At 35.7% G+C, this 23,408-nt stretch overlaps 1 protein-coding gene across 1 annotated transcript in view; it reads left to right on the plus strand.

Annotated features, from left to right (window-relative positions):
* The window catches only part of Iswi (nucleosome-remodeling ATPase imitation SWI), a 112,684-nt gene that overhangs the window by 88,290 nt on the left and 986 nt on the right, over positions 1–23,408 (plus strand). The window contains exon 17 of the mRNA XM_089103640.1: positions 8,465–8,625. Within this exon, the coding sequence (XP_088959766.1) occupies positions 8,465–8,625 (161 nt within the window). The remainder of the gene's footprint in view (positions 1–8,464; positions 8,626–23,408) is intronic.

A 23,408-nucleotide genomic window follows, 5' to 3' on the forward strand; every position in this document is an offset into this window, starting at 1 on the left:
TTACATGGGGAGGGAATTTCCAGGGAAAATTTTTCACTGGGGGAATTTGACAAAATTTCTATATGAAATTCTTTTTATTAAGGACCTTTAGCCAACTCAATTTTGCATGTGGAGTTGTTCCGCGTGGAGATGTGGAGATTATCCGGGGGTTATTTTTCGCGTGTTTTGGTTTCCGGAAAAAATTTCAACGGAAGGGGGTATCTCCTGAGTGATTGAGAAACCGATTAGAAATTAAAGTGTTTTTACAAGTGAAAGTATACTAAGTAGAATTTTTCATGCTGAATCGTCGGCAAGACATTTTTTGCGGGAGGGGGGACTTTCAGCGAGGATGGAACTGTCTCAAAGGAATTTGACGAAGGGGGTACGCTATACGTTGGATGAAATGTCCAGGAAGGAGCTTCCTGTGAAGGTAGGGGGGATATATTTCATGGAGAGTGAGACAGATTTACCGGTATTATTTGAAAAACGATCAGAAATTAAATAAATAAAACTAGATTTTTTACCTGAAAGTAAAGAGCAACATTAACACTCAAACCAAACAGAAATTATTCCGTATATGAAGGGTTTCCCCCTCTTCAATGCAGCTATAGCGTAAAGAGCAATGTATTGAAAAGAGGGCAACCCTTCATATACGGAAAAATTTCCGCTCCTCATAATTACGCTCTTTACGCTAATGTTTAGAATTTATCCCAAGTCATTAATAATGACTCTTAAAACACAAGGGTCACTTAATTAGACTATTCAGAAGATGTATTAATAAATAATGAATTAAAATTTAGCCTCAAGAGCGAGGTTTTTAAGAGGGGGCAACATTCTTCATATACCAGAAAGGGCTATAAGTTGTGGAATTTGCCCATATTGTTTACACGTAGCATTAATAACATTAAGTATAATTACATTAAGTAATATTAGTATAAGCACATTACAAAATAAGTAACAGTTTAGAGTGAAGAGCGAGGTGTTTAGGAGGGGGAACACCCTTCATATACCAGCAATACCTATACATTATGAAATTTGCCCATATTGTTGGCCCGTAGTATTTTCGTGTTGCCAGTTACTTTCGTGGTTTGATGAAGCTAGCTGCAAATTGTAAATGTAAGTAATTGTATATTATATATTTTATGTTAGTTTATTTTACTTATATATATGTATATTTTAGTTTTAGTTTCTTGTTTAAGTGAATTGTGTATGTGAATTATACGGCCCTTGTGTTTCAGCAGTCATTATTAAAGAATTGGAAAAAAATTAGAAATTTAGCGTACAGGGCGAGGGATTGATGAGGGGGCGAACTCCCTAATATATGTAACATAAACATACAAAAATAGAATTTCCTCGTGTAAGTTAACTGATAGGGCATTGATATTTATTAATGTTAAAAACCTTCGTAAATAACATTAAACAATTGTCGAGAAAACCATATAGCCAAAAAATTAAAATTAATATGCAAATTTCGTTTTTATTATTCATGTACGGTGAGCCAAAATCAAAACCTGCATTAATTAAAAAACGTTCAGAAATTAAATAAAAAAAAACAAGTTTCTTAAACTGAAAGTAAGGAGCGATATTAAAACTTAAAACGAACAGAAATTATTCCGCATATGAAAGGGGCTGTCCCTTCTTCAATGCCCCGCTCTTTACCCTTAAGTCTTTGTTGTTTTAAAAAGTAGAGTTCTGACAAAGAGTCAAACTTTAGCGTAAAGAGCGAGGCGTTGAGGAGAAGACAGTCCCTTTCATATACGGAATAATTTCTGTTTGTTTTAAGTTTTAATGTCGCTCCTTACTTTCAGTTAAAACATTTTTTTTTTATTCAATTAGTTGTGAGATAGCCTTTACTTCAAGAAAAAAGGAAATAATGCTGTCCTGAACAGATATTACTCCAAAATAAGGCTCATAATTTGATTGCATCCTTATCATGAAAAAATGTTAAATGCTTAAATTAATGGGTTCTATCTGGATTATATGGGTCTATCTGGGTCTATATGGGTTATATCCGGAATAGATATTTATAAAACTGCACTTTTGCGGCAACTTTTTGAGTCAAATCAGTATTTCTTTTTCTCTGTTTGACCTTTTTTTTCGTAGTTTCTCTTTGACAATCTGGAATTGAAATGGTTAAGTAATTTGAAGGATCGCCTTCAATTCCAAGAAAAAGGAAATAACGTTGAACAGATATTACTGTGTTTTAAAATAAAGCTAGCAAACTAATGTCATCCACATCATAGAAAAGAAAGAGAAATTGAGTAGACTTTGATTTCTTACTATAAATCATGCAATTGTGAATATTACACGGGTCCCATTGTCTTTGATATTTCACACAGAATCATAAGCGTGCACACAAAATTCATTCTTGTTATACTGGGAAGTCATGTAGGGGTACATCCTTATTTAAGTCCATCTTATATTAATAAAAGAAGTAGTTCCCACCTTTGTGAATTTGCTCTTTTACTTTGAAAATTGTTTCACTCGTTTTATATTTTTTTTTTATTTTAATTTATTCTATTTTTTTTTATCAGATTTGGACCGTCACTTTCAAAAAATAATATGAGGGATTTGTATTAATTCGTGGAAATCGACATGTTTTCTTTACTTTGATCACGTTGCGCCTAAACTGGCTTATGTGACCTGGCATTTTGCGCAGATATTTTTGTAATTAGAACATAGATTGGTCTCACATAGTCAGTCGCTAGTCACAAGAACAGTGGTAGAATTGAGTCAGGTCGTGCCTGTTATGAATTGTATAGCATCATAAGCTTTAAATTAATGCCAATATACCGGTGTTGATTATAAACAAATTGCGATATACAACCTCAAATTGTAAATATAGTGACACATCACTGTTTCTATATTTAAGTAATATTTTTTATATAAATTCCATTTCATCATTTTATAATTATACTAAGGGTTTAAGTTGGACGGTCAGTATTGCTTTCGCTAAGTGTTGTCAGTGTTGCAATTATAGCATTTGTGACAAGTTGGATAGTCTATAATTTTGAAGGTGCTGTTCAAAGTGAGTTAAGATATGAGATTGTTGGTGATGTACTCTCCAGAATAAGTTGTGCATAACAGAAAATGACAAGGGTGTGGGTAACTCACCTTATTCGTAAATATAAAGTATAAATGAATTATAAGAGGCCAGATTTGACAATGAATAAAGATTTGCCACTTCCAATCGTAGATATGTACTGATGCATCATTACTAGGGATAGATCTAGTAACAACTATCTATGTAACAACAAAGATCTAGTAACTATATAGTAACATCTATAGTAACAACAAAGATCTAGTAACAACTATCGTATTGTTGCAGTTTGAACCATAAAAGGTATTTAAGTGCGATGATTAGCATTGCTTTATTTCAGAAATATCAGTAGTGCTAAGAGGATAGCTGTGAAACGTTGGATAGTTTGTAACTTTGAGGACGGTGTTTTAAGTGAGCTGAAATGTAAGATCACAGATAATGCGCTCTCCTGAGTTTGTGGTGTATGTTAGTAAATGACAAGCGCATGGCGAATCTACCCCACTCACATTAATGAAACACAAAGGAATTATAATATACTAGATTTATTTATTAAAAAAATTGTGCCTCTCTGATTGTAAATATGTTGTGATGCATCACTAGCGGTATATTTATAGTATAGTAGCATTAATATAATTACAGTTCGACCATTTCATAATCATAGAAAGTGGTTAATTGGGCCGATTCGTGTTTCTTTGCTTCAGCGCTGTTAGTGTTGCTAAATTGGTACTTGTGACAAGTTGGATAGTCTATACATTTAAGAAGGTTGTCTAAAGTGAACAGAAGTATGAGATTACGGACGGTGCGCTCACCTGAGTGTATCGTGTATAGTAGTAAGTGACCATATATAGTGAGGCGGAGTCTATAGTGACCCGGGTGAGCTGGAGAGCAAAGTGAGTAGGAGTAAAAGATCTTACTCCAGATCCGTATAGAATGTATTGTGTATGACAAGTAAAGTATGACAGTAAATGACAAGTATATTGTGGTGTGTAGTCCTGAGCTATCTGGAAAGCCTCGTTCACAAACCGTTTCCATTCCGTGCCCCTCGACTTGTGATAAAACGTTATAAAGGAATGCTGAAACTTGCTGTACATATTCAAATTAATTTTTCAAGTAAATAGTGCGACTACATATATCCATTAAAAAACCTGTAATATCTGCGTGGCTTAAGGGTCTGCTCAAATTACAATTTTTTTTTAATAGAATTTCGGTGGAGACATTTACGTTTTGTTTTATATTTCATGGAATATATTACAATGCAATGTATTACGATGACTGGAAGATGCTGAAAGGATAATTGTATAAATGAATAAAGAATAAATTGGATAAAGGAGAATTTTTTTCTTTTTCCAAAATTGCTGCAAGTCCATTGGCAAGTCGTTTTTCTGCAATGGTGACTAATGTTTTTAGATGTTTTTTTTTAAATTCCTTTAAAGCAGTATTTATCTGAAATGTACTATTCTATTGAGAAAAGGTTTTTATTTGTACCCTGGGAATGTGGAAAGAAAATATTTCAGCCATGTTTCTGGAGCGCGTTCATGTAAAAAAGGGTTTAGAATGTTTTTCTAAATGTTTCCGTTGACAGATCCAATACGTCAACGAAAAGTGATTCACTGCTTTTTAGGAGTAAATATATGACGATTCCCGAAGTTTTGACTAACAATGTGTAGTACAGTCTCGGGAGATGATTGATGTTCACAAGCTATTTAAAGGGTAAAAAAAGGTTCAAAAGGTGACTCCTCGGTCAAAGTCTAGCAATCTAAATTTTTAATGATAAGTTTTTCATTATTTTGTTTGTAAATTTGTTTCTATTTCAATTCAAGAAGAAACTTTTAATGTGGAGGAATTTTTTTATTTGTATTTTCTAATCGTTATTTGGGTGGAATTAGCCTACAGTAAAACAAAGGAAAAAAAACAACAACAAAACACTATTAAAAAAGTATTTGCTTATTCCTCTTCAGGTTTTGTATTTTATGTATAGAATAAAAGATGTGCGTGTAACTCAACTCTCGTGTAACTAAACCCCAGTTTAGCTCAGCCCCATTCAACTGAACCCCCCGTGTGACTAAACCCCATTTAACTGAACCATCGTTCAAAGAAAGAAAAACAAGACACGCCTGGGTATCAGGTACTTTCGGAATGCCCGAGAATTTGCTTCGTAATAGATTTTAGTGTTAATATGAAAATAAATAGTATCTATCATTAACAAATCAGCTTTGTATTAGAATGATTTGTTTTTACTTGCTAGTTTTTTTTTCAAAACTCTTTTTTTTATTTTCCACTTGCAAAAAGGACTGGGAAGGGGAGTATCCAAGAGAAGATTTTTTAGTAGATTTTTATTTACATTCGATGAGGAGGGTAAGAAAGTTTAATATGAAGGGCTCATTCTTCAATTGCCAGGTAACTTCTGTTCGGACCTCCTCCGCAATTCTTTCCACTTTTTTTTTAGGCCAGCTGCAGGTGAGGGAATAAGTGACAGATTTCTTTGGACTTCAATCATATCTCAAATTCTTTGAATTTCATTGGCGTTTTGCAACCTCTTCTGAACGTGGTTGGCCACTCTTCTATGTCTAATTTCTTCCACTCACTTTATTGCCTCAACTGTTTTCTGGAATATTTTCCGGTCATATTTTGCTTAAATTAAACGTTTCTTATGTATGATTTTGCTTAAATTTTGTGTGTGTAATGTAGTTGTGTGAAGTGTTCTCTTTTTTTTTTCTTTTGTTGATTATTTACTCCGCTATCTTTCTTTTGTTCTGTAGTGGGCATAAATAAAATATTATTTCACAGGAACATCCCACCTTTTTTTTCAAATTCAAATGTTGGATCATTAGCCATCTCTTTACCATGTGATTTGTGGAAGGCTTCGGCAAAGGCTTTAGTAAGAAGGATTTGAAACACCAGTTTAAGGGTTGTCAATCATGGAGACTTCACTGAAGTCTCCATGATTGACATTTTTTTTTATGGTTTCAAGCCTGTACACTCCAGAAATGACACTAAAATCGCTTTTTAGCGCCAAAAGGCATTTTATGCCTTTTGCCTTTTATGCCTTTTATGACGGTATTGACATGGCTAAACCATAAAAAGTGCATAAATGTATTAGCTTTAAAAAGGAACTTAAGGTCTTTGTGATGCTGTAGTGCCCTATTAGTACTGGAGAAATATAACGGAAAAAGGCAGGATTATCAGCGTTTTCAGCTCACTTTAAAAATTCCCATAAGAATGTTTCCGCTGTAAGCTTTTACTACTAAAATAACTCTAAATAATAGCTATCATTCCTGGATAAGCATTAACGGCAAATCTACTTTACGAGACAGTGTTTTTAAAAAAATTGTTTTTAAGGTTTTAGCTACCTTCGGTCGTAGTTTCCTCTGTACTTGGTTGCAGCTATTGCTGCAGCTATGAGATTCGAGTGTGCTAGGGTTCTGGACATGAAATTTTCGTCAATCGTCAAATATGTAAGACAGGAGGATAAATTGTTGATTTCTAAGGGGGAGGGGAGAAGGAATTGTTTTGCACTTCAGCAGTATAAAATACAAAAAAAGCACTGCATTAAGAATCACCCCATAAATGAAGACCGTTTCATTCGAATCAGCTGTTATTGCTTTGGTCAAGAGGGCTGAATTGCATTTTCTAGTTATTTTATTGATTTGAGGAGGGTTGAGATAGATGGGGTTGATTTGAATGGGGGCTGAGTCAAACATGGGTTTGGTTAAACGGGGCTCGAGTTGCGTGGGGATTGATCTAAAGAAGGTTCAGTTGAATGGGGTTGAGTTAAAGTAGGTTTAAGTTAACGAGGATGGAGTTGCACGGGATTTGAGTTAGACGGGGTTCAGTTACAAGGGTTAAGTTGTACGGTGTTCAGTTACACGAGGGTTCTGTTGCAATGGAACCAGAAAAAAAAATCTTTTAACTATTGCGTTGAGGAAACTAAGGAAAATTGGGACTTCACTTCAAGGGAAGCTCTAAAGAGGGAAGCTCTAAATAGATTGGGATGGAAGAGAAGCGCGCGTAGCTGTGTTGACCTCAGGTGGCTCGGCCCAGCAGTGAGTTGTTAGTTTTCTATTCTGTTCTATCCTAGAAAAAAAAAGTGCGCGTATAATTTCTTGGACAACTTAACGTCCCTACTATGAAAAAATTTATAGCGTAATAATAATAATAATAAAAAATAAATTAAAACTTCCAAAGGTACCGGATTCATGGCTAGATTCCAGAACTACTCCTATCGACCTGTTCAACCCCCTCCTTTATCTTGAAAGATCGCGTTTTAATCATAGGCAGCGCAATAGCGCTGCTTAAATAAAGAACGATATTGGCACAATTTATTATTATTATTATTTATTTATTTTTTTTTTTTTTTTTTGGTTTAATGGTCTTTGACCTGGGCACTTCGTACCGAATGATTTGTCTTAGAAACTTTGAAAAGTGTCCTTTTAATTGAAAATTAGAGCGGGTTCTGTCGCTTTCAGTTGTCGATAGTAATTAGTAGGCAACAAACACTCCTTCTACGCCCACCATTTCCCCAAACACATCCAATCAAAAATTTGAGATAGCCATTGTGTTCAGCGTAGTTGATTTCCAGATAGAAATTATGTTTTTAAGGAGGACATTCCCCCACAGCCCTCAGGCCAAGGGTTGTAAGTAAATAACCGAGTATAAATAACCGAGTCAAACTCAAAACGAGGAGAAATTAACATGAGTAGGGCTTAAAACCCCTATGGCTTCCCAAGGCCAGAACATAATTTGCACTTTACTGAAAAAAATACAAATGAATGTGCATTGTCAGATTAATATACATATACTGATATTTATTAATCAAAATTTTAATATTATTTGATTTATTAAAGTTATAAAAGTAAAAATATTTATATTTTTTTCAGTAAAGTGCAAATTCTGTTCTAGCCTTGTGAAGGCATAGGGGTTTTGAGCCCTATTCATGTTAATTTCTGCTCGTTTTTTAGCTTTGACTCGGTATTTATCGTAATTTCTGGTCGTTTTGGGTATAATTTATTTATCGATGTTGTTTTATGGTAATTTCACGCTTGGTATATTATTTGATTTTATTTTTGCTCATTCTTGGTTTAATGGAGTTGTTTACTTTTCTTTAAAAAACTTATTTTTTGGAAAAAGCTTTTTTAATTAATTAAATAAAAAGGTCAAGTGAAAGCACAAGTAAAAATATACTTCTGATATCCTTTTTTATGCTTTTGATATCCTTTTCTGATATTGTATCCAAATAGCGTTTTTCTGAAAACTTCCTTGGAAGATTCCCGGGAATTTTGCTTCCCTTCTGATGTGCTAGCAATAATTTACATAGCGATATCACCTAGTCCTTCTTCTTGACAAAATTTGCCGTTTTTTTTTTTAGAACTTATCTTCGTCTAAAATGCTCTCTTATGCAGCAGGACGTTTACTCTTGACTCAATTGAATTTTCCTTCTTTATTTAGATGGCTAGATATCGGGCTCCCTTCCACCAGCTCCGTATTGCCTATGGAACAAACAAGGGAAAAAATTACACAGAAGAGGAGGATCGTTTCCTAGTCTGCATGCTCCATAAGTTGGGATTTGACAAGGATAGTGTTTACGAAGAATTACGTGCTGCTGTTCGGTAAGTAGTTACTATGCTTACAATGACATCCATTTCTATTAGTCTTTTTTTTTTTTTTTTTTTTTTTTTTTTTTTTTTGGTGGAAATATGAAAAACACCTGATGCTTTTTTTATTAGTCTGGTTTGTATTTTTTGTACCTAGAACAAACTTCAAGGCAAGCAACAAATCCACAATATACCGCTAGTCTTTTATGTTGATCTGTTTATAAATTTTATACATCTACTAGGCCTTTGCTTTAAGGAAACAAACAAAAACCTTTGTTTTTCTACCCTAAAACCACAGTTTATATAATTATCCAGTATGATCTTTCCCTATCTTACCCATTATAAAAACCCGGACCGAGGTGCGAGTGCTCCAGAGAACGTTTTTGCAGATATAAACATATGCGGCATTAGATCTTTTCACGGGTAGACAAAGAATAATCACCTACGGAATAAGTACTGACAAAACCACTTGGCCAGCTCAACCAATAAGTGGACAATAAGTGCAGAAATAAGTGGGAGGAGCTTTTTGTTCACACCGAGAATGAAGAGCCAGAAATCATCCGCGGTAAACTTACTGGATAATTATATAAACTGTGCCTAAAACATACTTCCAGGCAAGCAACAAATCCACAATATACCGCTAGTCTTTTACGTTGACCTGTTTATAGATTTTATACATCTACTTGGCCTTTGTTTTAAGGAATGAATAGAATATATTTATTCACTACAGTAGCTAGAGCTATCATGTGCATCTCAATATTTAGAAAAATACGAAACAAGGAGCAAGAAAAAAACAGCAACATCAACAATGTGCAGTAGTAAGTGCTACTTCAAGGACAATCACCATATGATTAACCCTATTGCTTTAAAACAAAAAGTTTTAATTTGGAGACTGTTCCAAGTGGGTATGCGCTGTCGAAAAAAGATGTTCTTCAAGTTCTTGTACCTAAACCCCTCCCCCTTCCCTTTTAGGTAATTGAAAGGAAGACTCAGTGAGGCATACTCTCGGTTTTTCATTTGTGCTCTTTAGAAAATCCCCTGTAAGTGTAAAGGTAATAAGCTACATCCATAGACCTATTAATTTATAATAAAGGAGAGCTAGCATGTGTTTTGGGGAGCTCTTCGTTCTTTTTATTTTTGTCACCAGCAAAGGAAGCACAGGGTGTTAGAAGATGGCAAAAAACAAATTGATATTATTTAACTTTATTTTGGTTAGTGATAAAATTCCATGCCCTTGGTAATATATAGGCCACCTATTTTACACTTTAGCAATTCAAATGGTAGATAAGTGGTATTTAAGGAATATAAAAAAATGAAAATAAAAAAAAAGAGATTTTATAAAAAATAAATCTTCCCCACTCTATGTTTTGATTAGTGTTGGGCGATATCTTGACTAAACGATATATCGATATTTTTAATTTCGATATTCGATCATCGATATTTCGATTTCTATATTTCCGATAAGTTTTTTGCGATAAGTTTTTTGCTTAGAGTTTGGCAAAATTCAATAAGGAAATTTGCAATTAAAGAGTATTTTGTACCTTATTTTCCAAATTCTGAATAAAATAAAAACACTTCCATAGCATGAATGTACATTACAAAAACCCTAATGTGGAATTACTCGGGCTCAGGATAAAGAAAAATAAGCTAATGAAAGATCTTAAGCCGAAGTAACTCTTAAGCCGAGATCTTAAGTAACTCTAATAGCATCTTTTCCCTACGTGGATTAGTTTGTGCCAATTGTATATTTTTTGGTGGTGGTTTTATTTGTTTTTAGTTTTAGTTTGTTTTTTTACCTTGTTTCTCTTGTGCTGAAAACGCCCTGTTTTATACAGGTGAAATATCAGCGCTGTTTTAAATTTTTCGTCTTTTCTCTCCACTGGGCGCAGTCTCGTTTTGTTGTTTTTTTTTTCATTGAGATTTTTCTCTCTGTTGTTTTTTTTGAAAAATAAGCTAATGGCTATTTTTGGCTATTCAAATCAGCAACATGTCAATATTTTCCCCTGAGAATTGGTTCAGCCTTTCAGTGATTAAATAAAAAAAAAATGATTTTTTCCAACTGAAATCAAGGAGTAACATTAAAACTTAAAAGAACATAAATTTTCCGTATATAAGGGGAAAACCCCTCCATAATACCTCGCTCTTCATGCCAAAGTTTCTTTTTGTATTTCAAAAATCTCCTGACTCTAATTAAACGGCTCTTGTGTTTCAGGAGTTGTTTTTAAATAATTGGGACGAGATATTAAGGAGGGGGATCCATCCTCATATACGGGATAATTTCTGTTTGTTTCAATGCTGCTTATTACTTTTATTAGAAAAAATTAATTTTTTTTTTAATTTAATTTCCTATCGTTTTTCAAATAACGCCGGAAAATACACCTTTTCTATCCATGCACAATTTCCCCCCAAGAAAATTCCTCCTTGGAAAGTTTCTCCCGCGTAAGGTCCTCCTTCCCCCAGACAATTTTATCCCTGCTAAAAATCCCCAATAAAGCAAATTTCTTGCGGACAATTCCACCAGGAAAATTATTTGTAGTCTATTTTCGTTTAAAAAAATACCTCTTTTCCTTTTAATTTTTAATCGTTTTTCAAATCATGCTGGAAATCCTTCCTCCGTAGAAAATTTTTCCTACCCTGGAAATTCTAACCTCCCAATGTCTCAACGGAAGGTTTCTCCCACTTGAAGTTTCCCCATGGAGAATCTTTTCTGTGGAAAATCCCCCCCACCATGGCAATATCTACCTGACAACTTTAACTCCTGAGAAAATTTTACCTGGGTTAATTCCCCAGAAGAACTTCAAATGTGGAATTGGCAAAAGAAAGTAGGTAAAATAAAATGAATTTCGTATAAGAATTCCGGAAAATCCCCCGAGTATATTTTCCCTTTGAAATTTCATCCCTGGAAACTTCCCTCACCGTGGTAAATTCTCCCGTTGGAACCCCCCCCCCCTCCCCGCAGAAAATTTTCCCCACAGAAAAATCACTCTCCCCAAAAAATGTCTTTTTACTTTCCAATAATAAACACTATATTTAAACACAGGGCAAATTTCAAAACTTACAACCCTTTCCCCAGGGACTTGCAGGATCGTGTCATCCCCAGAGGCATGATTACTTGCCCTTTCAACAATGCTGATCAAAATGGCTATCTCAAATTTTTGATCGGGTGACTTTTGCAAAAGGAGTGTGGGAGGGAGGGGGAATCCAGTCACAAAGTGGGGATCTAGAACTGTTATTTTTTTTCGAGCAAGCCCTTTCCCGATCTTATATGACCATTGGTTCGATATGATCACCCTTGCAAGAAAAAAAAAAAAAAAAAAAAAAAAAAAAAAAAAAAAAAAACTTACTTAATGAACACTTATTCGTGATCTTTCTTCTGGCAAAGATTACAAAATTTCACATTTTTGCAGACGAAAGCTAGAAACCCTTAGAGTATGATTTTCTGATATGCCGAATCTGATGGTGCGATTTTTATTAAGATGCTTTGATATGCTTTGACTTTTTATTGGCGGTCCAACCCTATCTAAAGAAAATTCTATACAAATTTTTACACAAATTTTCTCAGGCTCGTAGCTTTTGATAGCTGCATGAAACTTGATGAATTTTATATATCTGTAGTCGGCATAAAAAGCCAATTCATTTGATAAATCTATTGTTATCAAAATTCCGTGTTTTAAAGCTTCGGTTGCTACCGGGCTGAGTTACTCCTTACTTACAGTTTGTTACCACAAAGTATTTGATTAACTGATCAGGCTTGGAATCCACTTTCAGAGAGGACATTGGTGGTGGGCATGTACATTAATTTTATGACAAGTTCGTATAGGTATTTCTGAGACCCATATCATAAGATTTCCACGACATGAATGGATCCGTTTTCTTGGAACTAAGAGTTCCTACTGAAAATCTGGAAAGCCGTGGCAGATGCAGCTGCTGACGAAGCTAGCCTTGCATTGACTGCTGAAACTCCGTCATGCGACCCCCCAAAAATTGCTTGATTTTGTAATGGTTGAATCACAGGGACTTGCTTCGGCACCTGCATCTGTTGATACAGATTCCAGTAAGGCCAAGTTCATGTCTTTTGCCATTTAACTCTCAACTTGAAGATGATCGACTGGGGTAATATACAGATTGAGGCATGTGGCAATCGTGACAAATGTGATCTGAGCAAGGCCTATAAGCTTAGAAGATATTTTATCTAGCCAAGCCTTTTGGAGGTTCTCAGCAACATTTGGGAGTCCACCCTCACTAAACGTAGTTTTAGAATAGGCTATGTCAACTCATGGATACAGATGTACATGCTGTGTATCAGCATACTCGAGTTAGTGAATTGAATGTCGTTCTTCTTCTCGGCCATTTGCGAAACAATTTCTATGTTGGATCTTTTCCGCTGAACGTTAGTAGTAATCTATTAAGCACTTTCAAAAATACATGAAAAAATACATGGAATTGCACAAGAATATGCAGCATAGCTTCACGTGCACATTGCAAAAAAGTTGGCAAAAACATTTCCATGGATGCTCTACACCTTTGAGTGAGTGAGTAGCTACGACCGGGGATTCCCCTTGCAAAAAGCGATATATTTTTTTTTTGACAATTGCCTTAACTCGAGAGTAGTTTGATTAAGAATGTAACATGTCTAGAATTGTTTGATTGACATTTGCAAAAAGGGATAAGGGATTCGCGAATTGGATTATACAAACGATATTAATTGAATAATAGAGAAAAAAAACAGAGCTAGATAGTATTTACGAATTAGATTGTATGAAAGTGGAGAAAAGGGGTCAAAGTGAATAGTAGTTAAGGTAACAATGAAGAGCATGGTAATTCATACCTTATTTATTATAAATTTGAGACAACATAAATCTATGAAAATGGTTAATGATGATAGAATGACATTGCGAGCTCTACCTCTCCGATGTGTTCTGTATAATACACAAGTGGTGTTTGAACAGTGTTGTCAGTTTAAAATAGAGTCTAACGTTATAGTATACTAAAAGTTGATACTAAGAGAGATGTAGATGGCAAGAAAAGAATTTTAATAATGAAATTCAGAACAAACCTTAGAAATCCTTGCAAATCAAGAAGTAGTGTATGTGAGTACGAACCATCAAGGATCATAAGCACCAACGACCCTAACCAGCAGAGACATCAACCCCCAAAGGTCCCCTATCCCCAAACTCGAAGGGCGCCCCCCTCCACTCCAACTTTTTGGCCCCCCCTCCCCATTTTTTTTTTGATTTTTTTTTAACATGATATATTTTTTTCAACTTTTTTTTTTACATGTTAAATTCAGTAGTGTTTTGTCGTGGTTTACCTTGTCACAGTTACATTCTATTGATTTTTCAAAGTTCATTTTGGATTTCTTTAACTGAAATGCAAGAGTTGGAATATTTCAGTAGTGTTTTGTTGTGCTTTACCTTGTCACACTTACATTCTCTTGAATTTTCAAAGTTCATTTTGGATTTCTTTCGTTGAAATGCAAGTGTTGGAATATTTACGTAGTGTTTTGTCGTGGTTTACCTTGTCACTGTTACATTCTATTGATTTTTCAAAGTTAATTTTGGATTTCTTTCGTTGAAATGCAAGACTTGGAATATTTCAGTAGTGTCTTGTTGTGCTTTACCTTGTCACAGTTACATTCTCTTGATTTTTCAAAGTTCATTTTGAATTTCTTTAGTAAAATGCAAGAGTTGGAATATTTTAGTAGTGTTTTGTCGTGGTTTACCTTGTCACAGTTACATTCTCTTGATTTTTCAGTAGTGTTTTGTCGTGGTTTACCATGTCACAGTTACATTCTCTTGATTTTTCTTGATGATTTATTTCCTTGAAATGCAAGAGTTGGAGGGCTAGTTGCCCTCCAATCACTTTCGACTATTAAAAAGGGTACTAGATCTTTAAATTTCCAATCGAATGAGCTTTTTTTAGAAGTTTCGACGACAACTCCTTCTATAAAAACCTTATATGCCCCCAGGGCATAACTTAAAACCCTTGCCCTGAGGGTAGTGGGGGAGAGGCTACACTTTGCCAACATCGTTCTTATATGCCCTCAGGGCATAACTTAAAACCCTTGCCCCGAGGGTTGTGGGGGAGTGTCCTCCTCGAAAATATATTTTCTATCTGGAAATCAACTACGCTGAACAAAATAGCTATCTCAAAATTTTGATTGGATGTGTTTGGGGGAAAGTGGGCATGAGGGGGGGGGGGGCTAGTTGCCCTCCAATCACTTTCGGCAATTAAAAAGGGCACTAGCCCTTTGAATTTCTATTCGAATGAGCTTTTTTTGAAGTTTCTACGACAATGTCTTTAATAAAAACCTTATATGCCCCCAGGGCATAACTTAAAATCTTGCCCTGAGGGTTTTGGGGGAGTGTCCTTCTCAAAAATATATTTTCTGTCTGGAAATCTACTTCGCTGAACAAAATGGCTATATCAAAATTTTGATTGGATGTGTTTGGGGGAATGATGGGCATGGGTGGGGGGGGGGCTAATTGCCCTCCAATCACTTTTTACTATTAAAAGGGCACTAGCCCTTTGAATTTCCCTTCGAATGAGCCTTTTTTGAAGTTTCTAAGACAACGCCTTCTATAAAAACCTTATATGCCCCCAGGGCATAACTTAAAACCTTTGCCCTAAGGGTAGTGGGGGGGGGGGTGTCCTCCTCAAAACATATTTTCTATCTGGAAATCAACTACGCTGAACAAAATGGCTATCTAAAAATTTTGATGGGATGTTTTTGGGGGAATAATGGGCGGGGGGGGGGACTAGTTGCCCTCAAATCACTTTCGACTATTAAAAAGAGTACTAGATCTTTGAATTTCCAATCGAATGAGCTTTTTTAGAAGTTTTTACGACAATGCCTTCTATAAAAACCTTATATGCCCCCAGGGCATAACTTAAAACCCTTGTCCTGAGGGTAGTAGGGCAGTGTCCTCCTCAAAAACATATTTTCTATTTGAAAATCAACCACGCTGAACAAAATGGATATCTCGAAATTTTTATTGGATGTGTTTGGGGGAATAATGGGCCTGGGGGGGCTAGTTGCCCTCCAATCACTTTTGACTATTAAAAAGAGTACTAGCCCTTCGAATTTCCAATCAAATGATGCTGTTTTGAGGTTTCTACGACAACGCCTTCTATAAAAAACCTTATATGCCCACTGGGCATAACTAAAAACCCTTGCCGTGGGGGTTGTGGGAGATTATCTTCCTCAAAAACGTATTTTCTATCTGAAAATCAACTAGCCTAGGCTGAACAAAATGGCTATCTCAAAATTTTGATTGGATGTGTTTGGGGGAATGATGGGCGTGGGGGGAGGGGGGAGGGCTAGTTGCCCTCCAATCACTTTCGACTACTAAAAAGGGTACTAGCCCTTCGGATTTCCTATCGAATGAGTCTGTTTTGAAGTTCCTACGACAGCGCCTTCTATAAAAACCTAATATGCCCCCAGGGTATAACTTAAAACCCTTGCCCCGAGGGTTTTTGGGGGAGTGTCCTCTTCAAAATGATAATTTCTATGTGGAAATCAACTACGCTGAACAAAATGGCTATGTCTAAATTTTGATTGGATGTGTTTGGGGGAATGTTGGGCGTGGGGGGGGGGGCTAGTTGCCCTCCAATCACTTTCGACTATTAAAAAGGGCACTAGTCACCCAATTTCCAATCGAATGAGCCAATTTCGAAGTTTCTACGAAAACTCCTTCGATACGAAGTGCCTGTCGGAGAAAAAAAAAACACATTGTGGCCACATCGTTCTTTACTCAGGCAGCGCTAGAGCGCGGCCTATGATTCCTGGAAAAGGCTTATGCCAGCTGTGCCTCTCACTCAGATTATCCATCTTGGCTTTTCTCAAATTAGCCATGGATTGATGGCAACTTGATGTATATTTTTTCTGCAGGAAAAAGCTGACGCTTCTTTGTTTCCCAGAAAAAAATACACACACACACACAAGTGGACAAATACCAAATAGTACAGTCAGTCTAAGGTTTAACCTCAATTTGCAAAAGTTTTGATTTTAGTTCCATTCGAACCGGATTTTTTTTTCTACAACATTTAAAAAATCAGCCTTAAAATCAGAAAAAAAATCAGACGAGGCGAAATTCACCGTTTTTCGTCCTTTCTTCTAAAATGACGACTTTTTAAAAACAACTTAATTTGCATGTATAGAAAGTCGGTATTAGGTAAATCTGGTGTATAGAGCACGAATATGCACTTTGTTTTTGTTTTGAACACTCGTGTTCAATGCCTCCCCCCCCCCTCCCGCCCATAAATCAAGCGTCTATATAAAGGTCTGAGATAAACATTTCGCGAATGTGAATCCATACAAAAAAAAATTGGACTGCTAATGCATAGAAGAATTCGTGTCCACGTCAACTTACCTCCCCCCCCCCCCAGCAACCACCACCCTATCAAAGTCGCTTGATAGATTTTGCCAGCTCGGGCTTATTTGGCTTTCGGAACGTACCAGAATCATATCCAGCGTCGCTTTTTGACGTGTCTCGCACGTTCTGAAAGCCAAATAAACCAGACTGGCAAAAGCTATCAAATGACTTTAAGAAATTGTCGTAGGTCGTAGACGGGGGTGCTTTGCTTGACAGGATTGCCTGGGCGATTAAAGAAACATATTCGGAGATCGCGGACCGATACTGGAACTATGTTTCGGCCAAATATCCAGAAGCCATTATTGTCTTTGATGGCTACGATATCACTGCTTCGACAAAAGGGTGTGCGTGTAACTGACCCACCGTGTAACTTAACCACCGTGCAGCTGAACCACCGTGCAATTGAACCCCTGTATAACCGAACCCCCCTGCAATTGAACCCTTGTTTAACTGAACCACCGGGCAACTGAACCCCATTTAAATAAACCCCTGTGCAACTAAGCCCCCGTGCAACTCAACCGAACCCCGTTTAACTGAACCACAGCGCAGCTGAACCACCGTGCAACTGAACCACCGTGCAACTGAACCATCGTGCAACTGAACCACTGAACTCAGTTTTTCAGTATTCTAAAAATATGAGGCAATAGTATTGGGTAAAACACCATTTAGAATTTTTACATGTTCAACCTTGTTGGAACTCTTTGTTTCTTAAAGTCATGATATAAACAACTGTCAAGATCATTCGTAAAAATGCTTTGTTTTATTTATACAAAAAAAAGAGGATGCGTTGTCACAAACCATTAATGTTGATTTATTTCTCTTTTTTTTTCAGATGAATCAGACCTTTCTGGACGTTAAGTAATAAACATTTGTGTTGAAAATATTTGAGCTTTGTGAATCTAGATAACAATTTTGATCAGATGTCTTTGAAGAGATTGCAGCTAAGAAAGATATGGGAGGGGGACTAGTTGAACTCCATCGTTTTTTTCAACATTCCTTCAACATGCCATGAAAGTTTACACTTCATACCCTCAGGTTTATACCCTCAGCTGTTCTTGACACATTGCAGATACGTCGTCTTTTAAAACAGGATGTACACAGTACCTCTTGATTTAGTTGAAGATGCTCCTAAACATTTTCCAAAGGTCGTGACGGCTGATACCATCAGCCATTGTAAATATTGCCGGTATTCCCTTTTCACAACCAATAAAGGAAAAAATGTTTTTTGATTGTGTTTGACATTCTTCTTGACATTTCCCTAAAGTTTGACCTTAATGCTCCATGCTTTTTTCATTTATAGGATCAAACATGCCCTCTTTTCTTGATAAGAAAAAAACACCTTTTATGTTAATAATAGACAACTTGCATAATTTACTGCCCTTGTACTAGGGGCTAGGGATTGTGAACCCTGGAGGCTTAGTTATTTAACCTTTGATCTGTTTTAAATAAAATGGTTATCAATGATTTACCTAGTTGTGCGAAATTGCTTATTGGATTCTAAGAATTTGGGGTGGTTACGTTGGGGTGGAGGGGGGCTGTAAATTGACGTGCGACTTCTTCTCTGCATTAGCAGTCCAATTTTGATCTGTATGGATTCATCTTAGCGCAATGTTGTTCTCCTATATCGACGCTTGATTTATGGGCGGGAGAGGGGGACTGAACATGAGCTTTCAAATCAAAAACAAAGTGCATGTTCGTGATGTATGTGCCAGATTTACCTATTACCGACTTTTTATACGTGCAAATTAATTCGTTTTAAAAATTCATCATTTTAAAAGAAAAGACGAAAAGCGGTCAATTTCGCCGTGACTGATTTTGGCTGATTTCCTATATGTTGTAGAATTTTTTACTGGTTTGAGTTCTACAAAAATCAAAACTTTTGCAATTTGTTTGAGGTAACCCTTAGAACTAATTTAGATTGACTGTACCTTATGAAGACCCCTTATGAAAGTGATTGGTCTGTATGTGTGTTCTGTATCCATTGCTGCACTATTCATCTGATCACCAAGAAACTTTAAGAAGTTGTTTGAGTACGCTTTTGCAAAGGTTTTTTGTATAAATCTCCATAAGACTCTTTGAGTCCCTGGTATTCTTTTCGCGCTGACTGAAATTAGATACTCCTGATTTTCTAGATACTAATTATCCTACAACACCCGACGGGTAAGTTAATAATCCCAATGTAATTCAAATACTTTTAAATTGAAAAATACGATCGTTATTTAACATGTGCAGACACTTTTCCATAGGGAAATTGTCGGAAGGGGGGGTATTTCTCGGGGGAAATTTTTCGAAGAGGGAGGGTCACAGGGGAAATTTTCGGGGGTAGGGGGGCTGTCCTGGGACTTCCTCTATTTTGAAATCACAATAAAACGTGAAGGGTAAGCTAGTTCATTTCAAAAAAGTGAAAGATTTGAAAAAGAGTCAATGGATTTCTCAGGACTGTTGTTTCGTGTGAAAAAAAAAAAAAAAAAAATCGATGACGTCGAACTGGAATTCTGAATTTTGATGGAAGCAAGAATTTTAACGTGAATTCACAATATGAGAAGATTTCAGGGCCATTTCATTTTACGATATTTGTGAAGACACTAAATCGCAACCTTCTTAAGAGGTCAAAGTTGCTCTACAACCTAGCTATATGCTTTTGACCGTGTGCTGTCAAAAGATGAAAGAAAGAACCCGTTCAAAAATCCAATTAATGTTAGTGCCGAGGAATATATATACATACATATATATATATATATATATGTATATATATATATATATATATATATATATATATATATATATATATATATATATATATATACCATTTTTATATATTTCTAGAATGAACATAAGGATACCATAATAACCACACAAGACAATTTATAGATTTCTCATTTGATATGGGCATCAATAGGTATCATCTTTATTGGGCTGCTAAAGATTGGATTGCATATTTCTAAATATATAAAGAGTATTACTAAATATATAATATATATAAATATATTAGAAAAGTTTCAACTAGTCGATTCCTGGTGTCGTCAGTTATTTGGTTTGGAACGCGGTTAGTAGCGGGACTTTGTAAGCTCAACCAGAGTCAAACCAGCTCTAAATGGGTACCTGGAGAAATCTGGAGAAGGTAAACAGGAAGGGTGTGCGAAAGCAAAGGATGGCTGGCCCCCATCCCTCCATTGCACTTCCTGTTTAAAGGGCCTTGAGACGGAGATCAGCACCGCCGGTTCGGACTTTAAGAAGTTTACTGCCGTATCCTTTCCTATCGTTCCTTTATTTGGTGCATTCTTAAAACTTTCAAGAAAGTGTGAATTAAACATTATCGTAAAGAGCAGGAGGCTGAGGGGGATTGGCAGGCTCTTCCCTATTTTGGGCAATCTCGGTATGTTTAGAAATTTAAGTTTGCTCTCTACTTTCATGTTTTTTAGAGTTATTTTTTTTATAGTTTGATTACTGCCTGGTTTTAACTAATTTTGTTTTATAATAAACTAATTGTAGACTTTGTGATAGCGTGATTAATTAAGAAGGAAATTCACTATCAAGTAGAAAAGTACCATTTAAAACTTTTTTATTTTCGCAGGTCTTTTCGCACCTTAAACACCTTACGCACCTTAAACTACTCGAAAAGGCAGTAGAATTAAAATATTCTCATATGTTTTCTTAACAATTTGATGGATACAATGTTTCCTGAAAAAGAAGCACTCCAAAATGTCCTAGGAGGAGGGGGTAGGTAGGAAGTGTCAAAAGTAAAGAGGATATTTGGAAAAATTTAATTCCTGTAGGATCCACCCCACCCCTCTACATATGTAAGGCAGGTAAGGCCATGAGCGTGTTCTAGTAGTTGACACTAAAAATCTGTCCCTCTTAAGGGAGGAGCTACCACCCCTCAAGACATATATTAAATGCTGAGTTTAAAGATATTTCCTCAAATAAAGGAGTTAGGACGTAAATTGCCCAGTGCATATTGGTTGGAAGGACCTCTCACGGAAAATGCAAAAATTTGGGCCTTAAAATGTGTTTTTTTGCTTGTTTTTTTTTTTTTTTTAATAAGAAAACGTAGTTTCAAATGGTCAACTTGACCATTTAAGTTTTATCTAAGAATTTTTGTTTGATAAAATTTTGGCCCTGTTCGGTTGAAAATTAATTTTTTTCCGTATATAATGAGCAAAAACGCCACTTTTGTTGTGACATGATTGCTTTTATTACTTTGAATGGTCATTATAACTTTACAATTTCACTCAAAAGAGCCCTCTTTTTATATTCCACAGCATTTAATTCAATGCAGTTATTCTTTAAAAATACTACCAATCTTTGCTTATTCTTCTCAGAAAAAAAAGAACTAAACCAGTGCTTGTAAATAGAAGGTTAAAACCTCTTTGACATGTGATATTCAGTTTATTAATAATCTGTTTATTAAGTCAATTGAAGTCTTTAATTTAGCAACTAGATTAAAAAAAAGTGCAAAAAGAGTTTAATTATTTTAAAATATAAACAATTAAAGGCCAATCGTAGTAAAGAAGTGAACTGAGTCTAACTGATCTGACTTATGAATGGCTCATATAACTGATTCAAGACGATGCATATGAGAAATATCGGTCGTATTTTGTGTAGGTTGAATGTTACCGGTTTGACTTCGGCTAGGTAGCATTGACTTTCTTCGTCATTTCACCTAATCCAGAGAATTCGGTCATCAGCGCACTACGCAAAAACAACAACAAAAGAAAACACAAGTAGATTCAATTGAATAGATTTATGAAGAATTCAATGTAGAAGCAGCAATTAGTTTGGTGTTCCTCTAAACTTATTTGCAGTGAAGTTTAAAGTTAAAAAGATGTAAATTGGTTATCTAAGCAGATGAGACATTCTGATGTTCGTTTAATTGAAGTTACCTTAGTTGTGCGTGTTGATCAAACAGTTCGTGGTAACGAACTGTAAGTAAGGAGTGACCCGGCTCAATAGTAACCGAAACCCTAAAAAAAGGAATTTCGATACCAATAGATACATCAAAAGAATCAGGTTTTTATGCTGATTCCAAATACATAACTTTCATCAAGTTATACGTTTAATCGCCCTTCCTCAACGCCTCGCTCTTTACGCTAAAGTTTGACTCTTTCTCACAACTCTATTTTTTAAAACAATAAAAAACTGTAGCGTATAGAGCGAGGCGTTGAGGAGGGGACAGCCCCTTTCATATACGGACTAATTTCTGTTCGTTTTAAGTTTTAATGTCGCTCCTTATTTTCAGTTAAAAAAAACTTGTTTTTTTTATTTAATTCCAGAAATAGGCTGGTGGACTGGCGGACGGGACATCCCCTCTAGTTCTTTTGAGACGGGCTTTGTGCCATTTTTAAACCGGTGTGGAAGAAACTTGGTTTAAGAAATCTGATATCGTTAGACTTTAAACCCTAAGATGTTGCAATGTTAAGTCTGACAAAAAATTTTTCTGTGGTAACAAAATCGAAATTCAGACATGTGATGCTAATCACGTAGAACACGCTTAATAAAAATGTTTTCCTCTTGCTTTATCATAGAAAGACGCTTGGGCCTCATCGTTTACAAAAGTAAAGCATAATACACCATTTTCTAGATAGGCTTAAGATTATTGGTTTTGCCTTTGTTGTTGCTCCGGATTGAATTTTGTTGTTTTGTCACAGTAGTGAATTTTATCTTTTCTTGGACTTAAAAAATCTTTATCAACTTTTTGACGACCCCTCTCCCCGGAAGTGTTTATAAACCCTCCAATGAAAAGTGCAATATTGTTTAGAAATTGAAAAGGAATGGAGTCAAGGGAAAAAACTATTAACGAAAACCCTTAGCAGCTTTGGGCTGGTGTAACTTCGGCCCAAGACTCGTTAAGTCTAAGGTTTATATAAATGAATGTAAAATTTATGGATTTAAATGGAAGTAAAATTTAAGGTTTAAATGCTACCAGGGATCTCTAAACACTACTATTTAACTTCATGCTCTTTCTCTCTCTCTCTCTCTCTCTCTCTTCTCTCTCTCTTTCTCTCTTTCTTGCTCAAGGCAACGCTGAAAGGTATGAATGCTCACTGAGATCCAGAATTGGCATTCCCATCCTCCATAGGCCAAAATATACAAAGGTGTGAAATTGCACAACATCTAAAAATAGCGAAAAGCTAAAGCGAAAACAGTTTAATATAATTACGATTCAATAATGCTTATGGGTTATCAATTTTGTAAAGTAACTACTGTGAAAATTTGTCAATTTTTACCGACTCATGTACCAATAAGTGCACTCTGTCTTTTAAACCCTAATTTTACGTCTCTGGCTCTTTAATCTATAGAGTGACTTCGCATGCTCAGTGTGCAGTATCGGATCCAGGGGGAGGACCCCCCTCCCAAAATTTTTTTGGCGCCGTCGTTCCTTGTTTTTTTTCTGTTTTTCATTCTTTTTTTTAAATAAATTTA

Source organism: Artemia sp. Qi Xiang Cuo, chromosome 2, assembly GCF_049724085.1.
Source record: "Artemia sp. Qi Xiang Cuo chromosome 2, ASM4972408v1, whole genome shotgun sequence".
NCBI classification, from domain to species: domain Eukaryota; kingdom Metazoa; phylum Arthropoda; class Branchiopoda; order Anostraca; family Artemiidae; genus Artemia; species Artemia sp. Qi Xiang Cuo.